This window comes from Stenella coeruleoalba, assembly GCF_951394435.1.
Source record: "Stenella coeruleoalba genome assembly, chromosome: 2".
In the NCBI taxonomy this organism is placed as follows: domain Eukaryota; kingdom Metazoa; phylum Chordata; class Mammalia; order Artiodactyla; family Delphinidae; genus Stenella; species Stenella coeruleoalba.
The window spans coordinates 130686914-130706023 of record NC_137147.1 but is presented as its reverse complement, the minus strand read 5'-3'; the positions used below and the strand labels follow the sequence as shown (position 1 = coordinate 130706023).

Below are 19110 nucleotides of genomic sequence, written 5' to 3'. Positions count from 1 at the left end.
AATTGGTTACCCTTCTAACCACCTAGGCTTCAAAATAAGATGCCTCCCTCCATATTCAGTGGTCAAGTCCTGTTCCTTCTTATATTTGATCTAACTTGCCTCTCAAGCTTCTAATCTTTCACTCTTTGAAGCCACGTATTTAATTATCTTATTGATCCTCTTAAAGTACTGCTTTTACCATGTCTGTTACCCATCAGATCTCTCATTCACTCAGCATTTACTACGTGCCAGACACCATGCTAGGCTCTGGGACAGACACAAGGACTAAAGCTCACTCTGCTCTGAGGCGGCCCTGCCAGCACTTGAGTGCCAGTCAGCGTAACTGGAACAGAAGAGAGACTGTCTTAGGAAGTTCAGATTTCAGAGTCTGACGGATGAATTTGGCCTTGAAGGATAAAGGGCTTGTGCTGAGAAGGAAAGTTCTCCAAACAGAAGCAATGGCAGGAGCAAAGGCACAGTGGCACACAGGCATCACTCCTCACCTCCTCTACCATCCAGTCAGACCATCGATCTAAACAGCCGAACAAAAAGGCTCAGTATCGCTTATGTACCTGTGATTATACTGTTCCTTGTTATTAAAGTTCTTTCCTCTCTGCATGCCAGATCCTACACTTAGCACAAGCCCAGCTCAAGTGCCACTTCTTCTACCCAGGCTTCTTTGATAATCTCAATCATCAAGATCTGAAATCCCAGATCTCTGTGACATCACGATTTAGTACTGCGGCATTCTACACTTACTCCATTTACATGCTGACAGCCCCAGCTAGAAAGAAAAGTTGAAAGCAAGCCCTACTAACTTACTTCCTACTTCCCTATGTTTAATTTATATTTAAAATCTTCCTGTATTGCCTAGCAAAGGATCAAGCACAGAGTCCATATTCATTGATCTTTCTGGAAGCAATTAGGTTACATATATCAGTCAACAGACTTCAAAAATGTATATCCTTTGATTCATCACCTTTCTTAAGGAAAGGAGAAATTCAAACATTTATGTACAAATATTCATCATTGTCCTTTATAATAGGGAAAATTGGGAACAAGCTTCTGCCAACAATAAGAGAAGGTTTAAATAAATTATAAATGAAATACAGCCATTAAAAATTACATTTGAAGATTATATAATAAGAAAATGTTCATCATGTAACAATAGGGGAAAAAGCAGTAATCAAAATTATATCTAAAATAATACTTCAATTTTGTAACATATTCACAAAGAAAAAACTGGCAAGAAATACAACAAAATGTTACCAATGGTCATTTCTGGGTGGTAGAATTACAGTCAAGTTTTATTTTCTTATTCGTATTTTTTTGAACTTTCTAAATTCTTTCCAAAAATCATGCATTGCCTCTCTAATCAGAAAATAAAGGCACACCTATAAATGTTATCTGTGTCCATACATACATACACACACACATATTTGACTATTCTGGGAACACAACAGGGAAACAATTATTGATTGACATGATCAGAAAAAGAATAAACTAGTTTAAAAATTAGCGTGAACCTTTTAGTTTAAAATAGAAATAATCTCTTGACAATAAGAACAAGTTACAATGGGGAATTTACTACCTGGTAAATGTCACATGGAAAAACCTAAGAAATGTTTTAAGTGTGATACTGAGGCAATGATCTGTTGAGATCCCTTTTCGGTCCTAAAAATCTACAACTCTAACTCTTGGGTTTTTTCTTTTAAATTTTTTGACTTTTTGGTCATATTTTTTAACATATTTAAGGAGAAACTTCCATATAAAGGGTTTAATATCTTTGAATTTATTAAAAAATAGACCTATTTTAATTACCAAATGAGATAAAATGATTTCTAAACTACACAAGATTATGTAAACATACAGTATTCCTATGTCTGTGGTGTAATAATTGTTTTTCCCTGGTGAGTTCCTGGAGGAAAAGGACTATGTTCATTCACCTTTGTAATCTTTGCAGCCGAGCACGGTGCCTGGGCACACAATACGCTCTCCATAGACCTGTATGAAATTGAATATGGAATGATATGCACACCTACCACATCCACTAATTGAGATATTGCAAGGCCAAACTTTATTTTTATTTTGTCATTCAGGTGTTCCACTGGACGAACCCATCTCTCGTAGTCTTGAAATAAATCCTTAAACAAACTATCTTCATGTTTGGCAACAAAGGATGGTTCAGCTAATCCTGTATAACAAATTTTTAAAAGTTAGTGGATTGGCTTCTCTCCCACCAAATACCTCTACTTTAAAAAAGTTTCGCATTACTAATGAACCAAAGTATTATTTAGGCTGTTGTCAAAGGCGATTTTAAAATGAAGGAGATTTTAAAATGTTTGTGATCAATAAGGGACACTCTGGTTCAGATATATTTCTTAGTTAAATCAGATTATTCACATGGAAATATGCTGAATTCCAAAAGAAGCACTCAGTACTTAATACAGAGTAATTTAAAAACTAAGTAACAAAAGCTTTTAAATTACCAGGGCTAGGGGGGTTGCTTGTCATAAAATTCCAAACCTAGAAAACAGATATATTAAGGTTTATTGATCAACTATAAATGTAAAATAAACATGCTTTAATTTACATGCTTTTAATATACAAATATATAAATATTGAACAAATTATTCAGATTTGTCATACATCTGTTTGCTATACATTTGTATACAATTACCTTAGGGCCTAAGACTTAAAAAAAAAAAAAGATAAAATTTAAAAAGTTTTAGATGCCATAAGCCAAAGACTGGTTAGATTTACGGATCACAGTTATGTTTACACTTCTAATAAGCTTAAGTAAGCCTCTTTAAAGAAATGAGTTTTCAGTGTTTTATGGACACTGGAGTCTCTATCAAGGAAATGTGGAATGTGTGAAATTCAAGGATGACATTTACTCAAGACTCATGATTTTACAAAGAAAAAACATTTATTTAAAACAAAATGTCACTGGCTTATTTATCATAAAGTATATACATAGGGATTTAGAGTAGCTAGTGTTGGCCTTTCTCTAACCTAAAAGAAATGATTTAACAGAAAATTAGCACTTTCACAAAATCTTCTCTTTTTGTTGTGATAGACCATGTTTTCTATTTGGAGCTATTAAAAAGTATCTGGTTACTCTAGCTAGAGGAAACCCATTCCCTGATTTTCTTTCACTGCTTATTTCTTCATTAATAGAGCAGCTTACTCCTCAGAGTTTACGTCTTGCTCCCCTGGGCAATTTAAGATATTTGATTTGATCTATAAATATCATAGAGTTTGTGCCATGCCTCTGTAAAAGCCTCCTTATGCTGAAACGTGCAGCAATGGAGATATTTCAATTCAGTTAGAATATTATACACTAGAGAGGCATTCTTTGTAATGTTCAAAAGCTGTTAATTTCAGAGGTTCAAGTTAAAATAGCATTATTGAACCATTTCTCCTATTCTGATCCTATTTTAAAATGGAAACAACAAAAGTTTAAGGTTGTTTAAAAGACAGAGATAACAAAATGTTTTTTAACAGAATCTAAGGAAACTTTGCCTTAGGGAAAAAAATACTAACTTGAATTGCCACCTCAAATTTTGTTTGAAAGAAAGTAGATAGGGTATAAATAAACAAAATGATAAATTTATCCTAACATTCTACTTAATGAGAACATTTAAGATACTGCCTTGTGAATACCTTCTTAGTACATCCAATACTAGAAATACCATTTTCTTAGCACAACTTTACAGAAATGCCAGGTGCAAAGGTCAGTGGTATTTTAGCACAAAACCTTAATGGCGCACTCAAATTCTACTTAGAGGTTATGTTTCTTTAGCTGGTTCTAAATGTTTTAAGTTTATACTGCTCATAAACCTCAAAATATTAAAAGGGAGATGATCCAATACATTCCCTCACTTCACAAATGAGGATATATGACCAGAAAGGCCAGTGCTACAGAGCTCATCAGTGGCAGAGCTCTGAAGGCCTCCCCTCTACCTTTTGCTCTTTCCACCCTAACATCTTCCACCTTGGGACAACTTTCTAAAAGAGCTTAATATCACATGCCGAGACCTCAAGCCCACACCAGTGTTTGTTCATTCATTCATTCAACAAACATTTAACAGAATGTGCCTTGTATCAGGCACCATGCCAAATGCAGGAAATACACTGGTAATCAAAGACAGCATCCACATTTACAGCCCAGTAGTAAGGACTGGCTCCGAAAATGTGATACTGTATATAAGCTAAATTCTACAGAAACTGAATCAAACTAAAAAATTATATTTTGAAAGTTGCTGTGAGGACTTCCCTGGTGGTGCACTGGTTAAGAATCCACCTGACAATTCAGGGGAAAAAGCTTGGGGCCCTGGTCCAAGAAGATCCCACATGCCATGGAGCAACTAAGCCTGTGTGACACAACTACTGAGTCTGTACTCTAGAGTCCACTGTAGAGCCCACAACTACTGAGCTCACATGCCACAACTACTGAAGCGCACACGCCTAGAGCCCGTGCTCCGCAACAAGAGAAGCCACCACAATAAGAAGCCTGCACACCACAACGAAGAGTAGCCCCTGCTCACTGCAACTAGAGAAAGCCCGCACACAGCATTGAAGACCCAATGCAGCCAAAAATAAATAAATTTATACATATAAGAAAAAAGTTGTTGTGAATAGTTAATGTGTGCTCATCCTACTCAAAATAAATACTTTAAATCAATCACTTTCAACCTAGGTTCCTTGGAATCCAGGGGCATTTATATTATACTATTCTCATTTATATCATACTGTTCTGCATTATTTTTCAATTATGTCACATAAGTCTTGGGTCACCAAAGAAACCAATATCCTGGAACGTAGGAATCATTTCATTAGTTTGGCATTCCTAAAGTTTAATACTTAGTATTGATCACAGTAGTTACTTAAGAGTAGTTTTTCTTCCCTCACTACTTAAAGAGGAAATGAGGGGAGATTGGTTCAAGATGGCAGAGTAGAAGGACGTGCTCTCACTCCCTCCTGCAAGAGCACCAGAATCACAACTAACTGGTGAACAATAATGAACAGGAAGACACTGGAACTCATCAAAAAAGATACCCCACATCCAAAGACAAAGGAGAAGCCACAATGAGACGGTAGGAGGGGCGTAATCACAATAAAATCAAATCCTATAACTGCTGGATGGGTGACTCACAAAATAGAGAACACTTACACCACAGAAGTCCACCCACTGGAGTGAAGGTTCTGAGCCCCATGTCAGGCTTCCCAACCTGGAGGTCCAGCAATGGGAGGAGGAATTCCTAGAGAATCAGACTTTGAAGGCTAGCAGGACTTGATTGCAGGACTTCAACAGGACTGGGGGAAACAGAGACACCACTCCTGGAGGGCACACACAAAGTAGTGTGCATATCAGGACCCAGGGGAAGGAGCAGTGACCCCATAGGAGACTGAACCAGACCTACCTGCTGGTGTTAGAGGGTCTCCTGCAGGGGCGGGGGGTGGCTGTGGCTCACCGTGAGGACAAGGACACTGGCGTCAGAAGTTCTGGGAAATACTCCTTGGCATGAGCCTTCCCAGGGTCTGCCATTAGCCCCACCAAAGAGCCTGCGTAGGCTCCAGTGTTGGGTCGCCTCAGGCCAAACAACCAACAGGGAGGGAACCCAGCCCCACCCATCAGCAGACAAGCAGATTAAAGTTTTACTGAGCTCTGCCCACCAGAGCAACAGCCAGCTCTACCCACCACCAGTCCCTCCCATCAGAAAACTTGCAGAAGTCTCTTAGATAGCCTCATCCACCAGAGGGCAGTCAGCAAAAGCAAAAACAACTACAATCCTGCAGCCTGTGGAACAAAAACCACATTCACAGAAAAACAGACAATATGAAAATACAGATGGCTATGTACCACATGAAGGAACAAGACAAAACCCCAGAAAAACAACTAAATGAAGTGGAGATAGGCAACCTTCCAGAAAAAGAATTCAGAATAATGATAGTGAAGATGATCCAGGACCTTGGAAACAGAATGGAGGCAAAGATCGAGAAGATGCGAGAAATGTTCAACAAAGACCTAGAAGAATTAAAGAACAAACAGAGACGAAAAATACAATAACTGAAATGAAAAATACACTAGAAGGAATCAATAGCAGAATAACTGAAGCAGAAAAACAGATAAGTGAACTGGAAGACAGAATGGTAGAATTCACTGCTGCGGAACACAATAAAGAAAAAAGAATGAAAAGAAATGAGGACAGCCTAAGAGACCTCTGGGACAACATTAAATGCAACAACATTCACATTATAGGGGTCCCAGAAGGAGAAGAGAAAGAGAAAGGACCCGAGAAAATATTTGAAGAGATCATAGTCGAAAATTTCCCTAACATGGGGAAGGAAATAGCCACCCAAGTCCAGGAAGTGCAGAAAGTCCCATACAGGATAAACCCAAGGAGAAACACGCCGAGACACATAGTAATCAAATTGGCAAAAATGAAAGACAAAGAAGAACTACTGAAAGCAGCAAGGGAAAAATGACAAATAACATGCAAGGGAACTCCCATAAGGTTAACAGCTGATTTCTCAGCAGAAACTCTACAAGCCAGAAGGGAGTGGCATGATATACTTAAAGTGATGAAAGGGAAGAACCTACAACGAAGATTACTCTACCAGGAAAGGATCTCATTCAGATTCCATGCAGAAATCAAAAGCTTTACAGACAAGCAAAAGCTAAGAGAATTCAGCACCACCAAAAACTAAGAGAATTCAGCACCACCAAAGCTCTACAACAAATGCTAAAGGAACTTCTCTAAGTGGGAAACAAAAGAGAAGAAAAGGACCTACAAAAACAAACCCAAAAAATTAAGAAAACTGTAATAGGAACATACATATCGATAATTATCTTAAACGTGAATGGATTAAATGCTCCAACCAAAAGACACAGGTTTGCTGAATGGATACAAAAACAACACCCATACATATGTTGTCTACAAGAGACCCACTTCAGACCCAGGGACACATACAGACTGAAAATGAAGGGATGGAAAAAGATATTCCATGACAATGGAAATCAAAAGAAAGCTGGAGTAGCAATACTCATATCGAATAAAATAGACTTTAAAATAAAGAATGTTAAAAGAGACAAGGAAGGACACTAAATAATGACCAAGGGATCACTCCAAGAAGAAGATGTAACAATTATAAATATATATGCACCCAACATAGGAGCACCTCAATACATAAGGCAACTGCTAACAGCTATAAAAGAGGAAATCGACAGTAACACAATAACAGTGGGGGACTTTAACACCTAATTTACAACAATGGACAGATCATCCAAACAGAAAATTAATAAGGAAACACAAGAGCTTTAAATGACACAATAGACCAGATAGATTTAATTGATATTTATAGGACATTCCATCCAAAAACAGCAGATTACACTTTCTTCTCAAGTGCGCATGGAACATTCTCCAGGATAGATCATATCTTGGGTCACAAATCAAGCCTTAGTGAAATTAAGAAACTTGAAATCATATCAAGCAACTTTTCTGACCACAATGCTATGAGATTAGAAATCAATTACAGGGAAAAACCAGTAAAAAACACAAACACATGGAGGCTAAACAATACGTTACTAAATAACCAAGAGATCACTGAAGAAATCAAAGAGGAAATCAACAAATACCTAGAGACAAATGACAATGAAAACACGACAATCTAAAACCTATGGGATGCAGCAAAAGCAGTTCTAAGAGGGAAGTTTATAGCAGTACAATCCTACCTCAAGAAACAACAAACATCTCAAATAAATCATCTAACCTTACATCTAAAGGAACTAGAGAAAGAAGAACAAACAAAACACAAAGTTAGTAGAAGGAAAGAAACCATAAAGATCAGAGCAGAAATAAATGAAATAGAAACAAAGAAAACAATAGCAAAGATCAATAAAACTAAAAGCTGGTTCTTTGAGAAGACAAACAAAATTGATAAACCTTTAGCCAGACTCATCAAGAAAAGGAGGGAGAGGACTCAAATCAATAAAATTAGAAATGAAAAAGGAGAAGTTACAACAGACACCACAGAAATACAAAGCATCCTAAGAGACTACTACAAGCAACTCTATGCCAGTAAAATGGACAACCTGGAAGAAATGGACAAATTCTTAGAAAGATATAACCTTCCAAGACTGAACCAGAAAGAAATAGAAAATATGAACAGACCAATCACAAGTAATGAAACTGAAACTGTGATTAAAAATTTTCCAACAAAGAAAAGTCCAGGACCAGATGGCTTCACAGGTGAATTCTACCAAACATTCAGAGAAGAGCTAACACCCATCCTTCTCAAACTCTTCCAAAAAATTGCAGAGGAAGGAACACTCCCAAATTCATTCCATGAGGCCACCATCAACCTGATACCACAACCAGACAAAGATACTACAAAAAAAGAAAATTACAGACCAATATCACTGATGAATATAGATGCAAAAATACTCAACAAAATACTAGCAAACAGAATTCAACAACACATTAAAAGGTACATATACCATGATCAAGTGGGATTTATCCCAGGGATGCAAGGATTCTTCAGTATACGCAAATCAATCAATGTGAAACATCATATTAACAAAATCAAGAATAAAAACCAAATGATCATCTCAATAAATGCAGAAAAAGCTTTTGAAAAAATTCAACACCCATTTATGATAAAAACTCTCCAGAAAGTGAGCATAGAGAGAACCTACCTCAACATAATAAAGGCCATATATGACAAACCCATGGCAAATATCATTCTCAATAGTGAAAAACTGAAAGCATTTCCTCTAAGATCAGGAACAAGACAAGGATGTCCACTCTCAGCACTATTATGCAACATAGTTTTGGAAGTCCTAGCCACAGCAATCAGCGAAGAAAAAGAAATAAAAGGAATACAAATAGGAAAAGAAGAAGTAAAACTGTCACTGTCTGCAGATGACATGACACAATACACAGAGAATCCTAAAGATGCCTCCAGAAAACTACTAGAGCTAATCAATGAATTTGGTAAAGTTGCAGGATACAAAATTAATGCACAGAAAACCTCTTGCATTCCTATACACTAATGATGAAAAATCTGAAAGAGAAATTAAGGAAACACTCCCATTTACCACTGCAACAAAAAGAATAAAATGCCTAGGAATAAACCTACCTCGGAAGACAAAAGACCTGTATGCAGAAAACTATAAGACACTGATGAAAGAAATTAAAGATGATACAAACAGATGGACAGATATACCATGTTCTTGGATTGGAAGAATCAATAATGTGAAAATGACTATAGTACCCAAAGCGATCTACACATTCAATGCAATCCCTATCAAATTACCAATGGCATTTTTTACAGAACTAGACCAAAAAATCTTAAAATTTGTATGGAGACACAAAAGAGCCCAAATAGCCAAAGTGGTCTTGAGGGAAAAAAACAGAGCTGGAGGAATCAGACCCCCTGACTTCAGACTATATAACAAAGCTACAGTAATCAAGACAATATGGTACTGGCACAAAAACAGAAATATAGATCCATAGAACAGGATAGAAAGCCCAGAGATAAACCCATGCATCTATGGTCAACTAATCTACGACAAAGGAGGCAAGGATACACAATGGAGAAAAGAGAGCCTCTTCAATAAGTGGTGCTGGGAAAACTGAACAGGTACATGTAAAAAATTGAAATTAGAACACTCCCTAACACCATATACAAAAATAAACTCAATGGGATAGGGAGGGTGGGAGGGAGGGAGACACAAGAGTGAAGACATATGAGAACATATGTATATGTATAACTGATTCACTTTGTTATAAAGCAGAAACTAACACACCATTGTAAAGCAATTATACCCCAATAAAGATGTTAAAAAATAAAATAAAGTAAACTCAAAATGGATTAGAGACATAAATGTAAGACCGGACACTATAAAACTCTTAGAGGAAAACATAGGAAGAACACTCTTTGACATAAATGACAGCAAGATATTTTTTGACCCACCTCCTAGAGTAATGGAAATAAAAACAAAAATAAGTGGGACCTAATGAAACTTAAAAGCTTTTGCACAGCAAAAGGAACTACAAGCAAGACGAAAAGACAACCCTCAGAATGTGAGAAAATATTTGCAAAGGAATCAATGGACAAAGGATTAATCTCCAAAATATATAAACAGCTCATGCAGCTCCAGATTTAAAAAAGAAACAACCCAGGGCTCCCCTGGTGGCGCAGTGGTTGAGAGTCCGCTTGCCGATGCAGGGGATGCGGGTTCGTGCCCCAGTCCGGGAAGATCCCACATGCCAGGCAGTGGCTGGGCCCGTGAGACATGGTCGCTGAGCCTGCACTTCCGGAGCCTGTGCTCCGCAACGGGAGAGGCCACAACAGTGAGAGGGCCACGTACCGCAAAAAAAAAAAAGAAAAGAAAGAAACAACCCAATCCAAAAATGGGCAGAAGACCTAAATAGACATTTCTCCAAAGAAATGTCTTAGCCATACAGATGTCCAAGAAGCACATGAAAAGCTGCTCAACATCACTAATTATTAGAGAAATGCAAATCAAAACTACAATGAGGTATCACCTCACACCAGTTCGAATGGGCATCATCAGAAAATTTACAAACAACAAATGCTGGAGAGGGTGTGGAGAAAAGGGAACCCTCTTGCACTGTTGGTGGGAATGTAAATTGGTACAGCCACTATGGAGAACAGTATGGAGGTTCCTTAAAAAATTAAAAATAGAATTACCATATGATCCAGCAACCCCACTACTGGGCATATACCCTGAGAAAACCATAATTCAAAAAGACACATGCACCCGAATGTTCATTGCAGCACTATTTACAATAACCAGGACATGGAAGCAACCTAAATGCCCATTGACAGACGAACGATTTTAGAAGATGTGGTACATATATACAATGGAATATTACTCAGCCATAAAAATGAATGAAATTGAGTCATTTGTAGAGCCGTGGATGGATCTAGAGACTGTCATGCAGAGTGAAGTAAGTCAGAAAGAGAAAAACAAATATTGTATATTAACACATGTATGTGGAACCTAGAAAAATGGTACAGATGAACCAGTTTGCAGCGCAGAAATTGAGACACAGATGTAGTGAACAAACGTATAGACACCAAGGGGGGAAAGTGATGGTAGTGGGTGGTGGTGTGATGAATTGGGAGATTGGGATTGACATATATACACTAATATGGATAAAATGGATAACTAGTAAGAACCTGCTATATAAAAAAATAAAGAAAATAAAATTCAAAAAAAAAAAGAGGGAACCAGGAGAAAGTTTTTGCAAATCATACATCTGACAAGGGACTTGTATAATAAAAGACCCAACAACCTAATCAACCCAATTTAAAAATAGGTAAGTTATCTAAAAGAAGAAAGGCCAAGTACATGAAAAGATGTTCAAAACCTTTAGCCATCAGGAAGATGCAAATCAAAACCATGAGATACCACATCATACCCACTAAGATGCCTATAATAAATAACACAGATAAAAACGAGTGTTGGTAAAAATATGGAGAAATTGGGACCCTCATACACTGCTAGTGGGGATGTAAAATCGTACTGTTGCTTTGGAAAACAGTCTGGCAGTTCCTAAAAAGTTAAAGGGTGACCAAAGACCTAGCAATTCCACTCCTAGGTACATACTCATGAGAAATGAAAACCGATGTCCATACAAAAACTTGTATATGAATGTTCATAGCAGCATTATTCATAATAGCCAAAAAGTAGAAACAATGCAAATGCCCAGCAAATGATAAATGGATAAAACATAGTATATCTAATGGAATATTATTTGGACATAAAAATGAGTGAATTACTGATGCATGCTAGAACCTAGATGAACCTTGAAAACATTATGCTAATAAAAGAAGCCTGTCACAAAAGACCACATATTATATGATTGCATTTACATGAAGTATCCAGAATAGGCAAATCTAAAGAAACACAAAGCAGATTTTTGATTGCCTAGAGAGGGGGTGCTTTGGGGGGGATATGAAAATGTTCTAAAATCAACTGTGGTGATGGCTGCATGTGAATATAGTAAAATCCACTGAATTATACACTTTCAATAGATGAATTATATGGTATGTGAATTGTATCTCAATAAAGCTGTTACTAAAAGAGAACCTCTTTATGACTAACTAATGACTGAGAAATATATGTACAAATATAGTAGTATATCAGAATTGAGAAAATATAACAAACAGTATAGGTATAACCTTCAGAAAAGCTATTTGAACAATTACCCCATAAGTTTTCTTAATAAACATAAAACTTAATGTGCAGTGCCACTGCATTTATTTTCCTTATTTCTTTTTGATGTTTTATAACTTTCCCAGGAATAGTCTATTTTTTAAAAATTAAGACTTTGTTCCTCCCAACAAACAAAATCCAGGACCAAACAAGCACTTCACTGGTGAATTCTACCAAACATTTAAAGAAGAATTAATACCAGTCCTTCTCAAACGCTTCCAAAAAATAGGAAGGAACACTTCCAAACTCATTTTACAAGGCAAACACTACCCTGATACCAAAATCAGACAAGGATGCCACAAGAAAAGAAAATAACAGACTAATATTCCTGATGAACATAGATGCAAAAATCCTCAACAAGATATTAGCAAACCAAATTTAACAATACATTTAAACAATCATACACTATGGTCAAGCAGGATTTATTCAAGGGATGCAAGGATGATTCAATATCCAGAAGTCAATCAATGTGATACACATTAACAAAATGAAGGATAAAAATCATATGGTTGACACAGATGGAGAGAACAAATGTATGGACACCAAGAGGGGAAAGCGGGGTGTTGGGGGGTGCTGGTGGGATGAATTGGGAGATTGGGATTGACATATATACATTAATATGTATAAAATAAATAATAAGAACCTGCTGAATAAAAATATCAACTTAAATTCAAAAAAAATCATATGGTCATCTCAATAGATGCAGAAAAGCATTTGACAAAATTCGGCATCCATTGATGATTAAAAACTCTCAACAAAGCGGATATAGAGGGTACATACCTCAACATAATAAAGGCCATATATAACAAGTCCATAGCTAACATCATACTCAATGGTGAAAAGCTGAAAGCTTTTCTTCTAAGATCAGGAACAAGACAAGGATGCCCATTCTCACCACTTTTATTCAACATAGTGTTGGAAATCCTAGCAAGAGCAATTAACCAAGAAAAAGAGATAAAGGCATCCAAATAGGAGAGGAAGAAGTAAAACTGTCACTATTTGCAGATGACATGATATTATACAAAGAGAAAACCCTAAAGACTCCATCAAATAACTTTTAGAATAAAGGAATTCAGTTTAAAGTTGCAGGATACAAAATGAATATACAAAAATCTGTTGCTTTTGTATACACTAATAAACTATCAGAAAGAGAAGTTAAGAAAACAATCCCATTTACAGTTTCATCAAAAAGAAAAAGATACCTAGGAATAAATTTAACCAAGGAGGTGACAAACCTGTAGAACGAAAGCCATAAGACATTGATGAAAGAAATTGAAGAAGACACAAACAAAGGGAGAGATATACTATGCTCATGGATTAGAAGAATTAGTATTGTTAAAATGTCCACACTGCCCAAACCAATGTACAGATTTAATAAAATCTCTATCAAACTTCCAATGGCATTTTTCACAGAAATAGAATACATAATCCTAAAATTTGTATGGAAACACCAAAGACTCCAAATAGCCAAAACAATCTTGAGAAAGAACAAAGCTGATGGGATCATGTTCCCTGGTTTCAAACTACATTACAAAGCTATAACAATCAAAACAGTATGGTATTGTCATACAGACACATAGATCAATGGAACAGAATAGAGATCCCACAAATAAACCTACACATATATGGTCAACTGATTTATGATAAAGGAGACAAGAATATACAATGGGTTATAAAATGAATAAGTCACAGGGATGTAATATGCTGCACAGGGAACATAGTCAATACCTTTATTATGGTGTGTAATCTATAAAAATATTGAATCAGTACATTGTACACCTGAAACTAATATAATATTGTAAGTCAACTATACTTCAATTTTTAAAATGTATATAGATAGATAGATATACACAATGGGGAAAGGACAGCCTCTTCAATAAATGGTCCTGGGGAAACTGGACAGACATTTGCAAAAGAAAGAAACTGGACCACTATCTTACACCATACACAAAAATTAACACAAAATGGATTAAAGACTTGAACATAAGACCTGAAACCATAAAACTAGAGGAAAACATAGTCAGTAAACTCCTTGACATTGGTCTTGGTGATGATTCTTTGGATTTGACACCAAAAGCAAAGCCAACAAAAGTGAAAATAAGCAAGTGGAACTACATCAAACTAAAAAACTTCTACATAGCAAAGAAAACTACCAACAAAATGAAAAGGCAACCTACAGAATGGGAGAAATTATTTGCAAATCATATATCTGATAAGGGGTTAATATCCAAAATATATAAAGAACACATACAATTCAATGGCAAAAAAAATCCCCCAAACAATCCAATTAAAAAATGGGCAGAGGATCTGAATAAACACTTTTACAAAGAAGACATACAGCTGGCCAAGAAGTAAATGAAAAGGTACTGAGAAGCACTGGTGAGGATGCAGAGAAAAGGGAACCCTTGCGCACTATTGGTGGGAATGTAAATCAGTACAGCCACTATGGAAAACAGTATAGATGTTCCTCAAAAAGTTATCACGTGATACAGCAATTCTACTTCAGGGGCTTTACCCAAGGAAAACAAAAACACTAACTTGAAAAGATATTTGTAACCCATGTTCATTGCAGCATTACTTACAATAGCCAAGATATAAAAACAACCTCAGTGTCCACAAATGGATGAATAAAGAAAATGTGATATACACACACACACACACACACACACACACATAATATGTGTGTGTGCGCATGTACACACACACACAATGGAATGTTATTCAACCATCAAAAAGAAGGAACTCCTGCCATTTGTGACAACATCGATGGACCTTGAGGGCATTATGCTAAGTGAAATAAGTCAGACAGAGAAAGACAAATACTACGTGATCTCACTTATATGTGGAATCTTTAAAAAAAAAAACAGGAAAAAAAAAAAAAACCCAGTTCATAGATACAGAGGAACAGGGAGTGCGGGGTGGGAGAAATGGGTGAAGGGGCTCAAAAGGTAAAAAATTCCCGTTATAAAATAAGTCATGGGGGTGTAATGTACAGCATGGTGACTGTAGTTAATAAAACCATGTTACATATTTGAAAGTTGCTAAGAGAGTGAATCTTGAAAGTTCTCATCACAAGAAAAAATTTGTAACTGTGTATGGTGGCGGATGTTAACCAGACTTACTATGGTGATCATAAACAATTTAAAAAAATAATACCTTTTAGAGCAGTTTGAGGTTCATAGCAAATCTGAGGGGAAGGTACAGAGATTTTTATATGCCCTGCGCCCCCCACATGCATAGCCTCCCCCATTATCAACATCCCCATCAGAGCAGAACATTCCTTGCAACTGAGGAACCTACACTGATATATCGTTATCACCAAAATCTATAGTTTACATTACACTTGCCTCTTGATGTTATATATTCTATGGGTTTGGACAAATTTATGATGGCATGAACCCATCATTATGGCATCCTACAGTATTTTCACTGCCCTAAAAATCCTCTGTGCTCGCCTATTCATCTCTCCCCCTTCAACCCCCGGCAATCACTCAATTTTGTACTGTCTCCATGGTTTTGCCTTTAACAGTTTATTTTGATAACTATTGTAATAACAGATTATGGTACTTGAATGGTCTGAATGTTTGTTTCTTCCCAAAATTCATGTTGAAATCCTAACCTCCAAAGGTTATGGTATTGGTAGGTAGGGCCTTTGGGAGCTGCTTCAGTCATGAGGGTGGAATCCCCATGAACAGGGCTAGGACCTTGAGGTTATGGGGAGGGGGAAGGGTGAGCTGTGACAGGGCGAGAGAGAGTCATGGACATATACACACTAACAAACGTAGTAAGGTAGGTAGCTAGTGGGAAGCAGCCGCATGGCACAGGGATATTGGCTCGGTGCTTTGTGACAGCCTGGAGGGTGGGATAGGGAGGGTGGGAGGGAGGGAGACACAAGAGAGAAGACATATGGGAACATATGTTTATGTATGACTGATTCACTTTGTTATAAAGCAGAAACTAACACACCATTGTAAAGCAATTATTAAAAAAAAAAAAAAAAAGGCTCCAGAGAGCTCCCTAGCACATTCTGCCATAAGAGGACACAATAAGAAGTCTGAGACCTGGAAGAGGGCCCTCATCCAACCACACTGATCCCAGACTTCCAGCCCCCAGAAGTGTGAGAAATCAATTCCTGTTGTGTATAAGCTTCTCCGTGTGTGGCATTTTGCTATAGCAGCCCAAATGGACTAAGCCAGAATTTGAGTAATACCAACTGCACATTTTTTTCTTTGTAAACCTCAACAGTACATTTTTAAAGTGTCAACAGCAAATGTGCGAACATCCTTTATAAGTGAAGAGACCAAAGTTCTGAAAGGTAGTCATTTGCCCAGGATCATACAGCAAAAGGCTGGGAAGCTGACTTGTCACAAGGCTTTGAAGCCAGGTTTGTCACCCAAGTCTATGGTTTTTCCATGTCAAGTGATTGCACCTTTATAGGTTAAGTGCCAGTTAATCACAGAACTCTAATTGCAACCCAGATCAATCCTCTTTCCTCTTACTCAGTAGGCTTCTTGAGGTTATGGAAAATGAGAATAGGGGACTCTTTATGCATTTAAATGTTAAGCACTAACATATATAACGATATAGAGAAACATCTTTATTTTTCTTAGTCATATATGTGATCCCCCCCTGGGAGAGGCCTTCCTGATACCAATGGTCCTAGGATAAAAGAAGAATCCTGCTGCTCTCAAACACTGCTGACAGAAATGTAAAGTGTTACTGCCTTTTGGAAAAGTAATCTTGAAATATTTTAATCTTGCAAAATTTATCAAAAAATAAAAGTATATATTCCCTTGATTCAGCAACCCCACACCTAACTCCCATAGCAATAAAAGCACCAGTGCATAAGGACATATGCACAAGAATGTTTACCACAGTAAACACTGTAACAAAAATCTGGAAACAAAACAATTAGAGTATAACATATCCATTACATGAAATATTATGAAGTCATTAAAAGGCTTACAGGACAAAGGTGCCAGGACCACTCAATGTGGGAAAGAACACTTTCTTCAACAAATAGTGCTGGGAAAACTGGTTAGCCACATGCAAAAGAATTAAGTTGGATGCTTACCTAACACCACATACAAAAATCAGCTAAAAATGGATTAAAGACCTAAATTTAAGACCCCAAACCATAAAACTCCAAGAAGAAAACATAGGGGAAAAGCTTCATAATACTGGATTTGGCAATGATTTCTTGGAAATGACACCAAAAGCACAAGCAATACAAACAAAAATAGACAAATGAGACTATATCTAACTTAAAAACTTCTGTGCATCAAAGGATGTAATCAATTTTCTAAACAAGTATATACAAAATCTTTATAAATTCACATATTTCTCCAAAAGTGTACAAGCAGTCTCAATTCATTGGGACAAAAATCAATATTTTTGTGCTCCACAGGTCACTGAATGAAGTCTTTGTACAGTTCAGGGAAGCTATGGATAGAAACTGAGCTAGGTTTGAAAAACAATACTGTGTCATGTAAAAACAACAATTTACAGCTGCCATAGACAGCCACTTGCTCCCTTTCAGGGTTCCAGGTCCCCTCGCGTGGCAGAGGTCTTCCATTTGAAGTCTTTCTGTGGTCCTCGTGGACAGCGCCTTGGATCTCTGTGAGGTCCTCAGTAGTGTCTCTGTGTCAGAGGAGAGGTGCCAGGATGCATGGGGTGGGGTCGCCGTCATCAAAGCAGACATGCTTGCTGTCTTCCCTGGTGCTCAGTGTCCGCATGTTTGCATGGCATCTGTGGCTTTCAGTCGGGTCGAGTTGCCCTGTGGGCAGGAGGAGGGCACGTGGGACAAGGCTGTCGAGCATTTGAGTGTTTGAGCATTTCCTCCGGGGTCAGGGCCACAAATCCTGCTGGCTGGGGAGCTGGCTGGAACGTGGCCGGGAAGGTGGCCTAGTTTCCGCCGTGGGGTTTGACTCTGGGTCATGGTTACTGAAGACCACTGCGTCCCTGTGGTCCCCAGAAGGGGGACCCTGCGGGTCCCCAGAAGGTGATCTGGCCTAGCTGGCCTGAAGTGGCACCTGGGCTGAATTCCTTTGGCCCCTTGAGAGGAAGACAGGCTGCATCTTGCCTGTAGCCAGCTGCAGGGAGGTGTCAGCTTGCCCATGGGAGGCTCCCTTGTTCCTGGAAGCGCTGGGAGTGGCCCCAAGTGCACATCAGATGTGCTTGTAGCTGGCAGGGTCTCCAGGTCCACACACATGTGACACCCACGGCCGGGAGGCCGGTCCCTCAAGTCTATGTGCTTTGGTCAGAAGGCGGGGCTGCTGGAGAGTGGGAGCCCGTGGTCTATTTCAACAGCCCATCGGGGTCAAAGTTCGCATGCGGCCTCTTGAAGGCAGCTGGGGTCTTTCTCCATTCAGTAGGAGGGTCCGAGGCCAGGGCTCTGTGTATAAGGTATGGCTTTTACTGTTTGAGGCTCTGCAGAGGAGCAAAGGGACACACAGAGACCAAGACGCAGATACAGAGGCACACACAGAAACCCACAAGCACGTCCTCGCACGCAATCACAGACGCACGCACGCGCGCACACATACACCCTCTCACACGCAGGCCCACCTACGTGCCTACCTTCCTGCAGTTGTGCTGTCAGACATGCATTCAGTTCTCCTAAGTGATAGAGGTACTTGGGAAGCAGGTGCAGGGCTCACGCCCAGGTAAATGTTTGCCTGAATCGTGTTCTCTGAGGACCCGGGTCCAATTCTGAAGCCTGTGTGATTTCTGTCTACTTCTCAGGTGCACTTGCTGGGCAAGCCTGGCTGTCGGCGAAGACAAGAAGACCTTCTCATGGCCTGAGGACTGGAGGTGGTAGGGAGACCTGGAAGAAATGAGGTAGGCCCAGGGTGCCGAGCGTGGCTGTGGATACCTCA

The 19110-nt window shown here is 38.3% G+C and overlaps 1 protein-coding gene across 1 annotated transcript in view; it reads right to left on the bottom strand.

Annotated features, from left to right (window-relative positions):
- CHRNA5 (cholinergic receptor nicotinic alpha 5 subunit) overlaps positions 1 to 19110 on the bottom strand; it is a 60240-nt gene that overhangs the window by 9920 nt on the left and 31210 nt on the right. The window contains exon 2 of the mRNA XM_079915155.1: positions 2022 to 2173. Coding sequence (XP_079771281.1) covers positions 2022 to 2173 — 152 coding nt within the window. The remainder of the gene's footprint in view (positions 1 to 2021; positions 2174 to 19110) is intronic.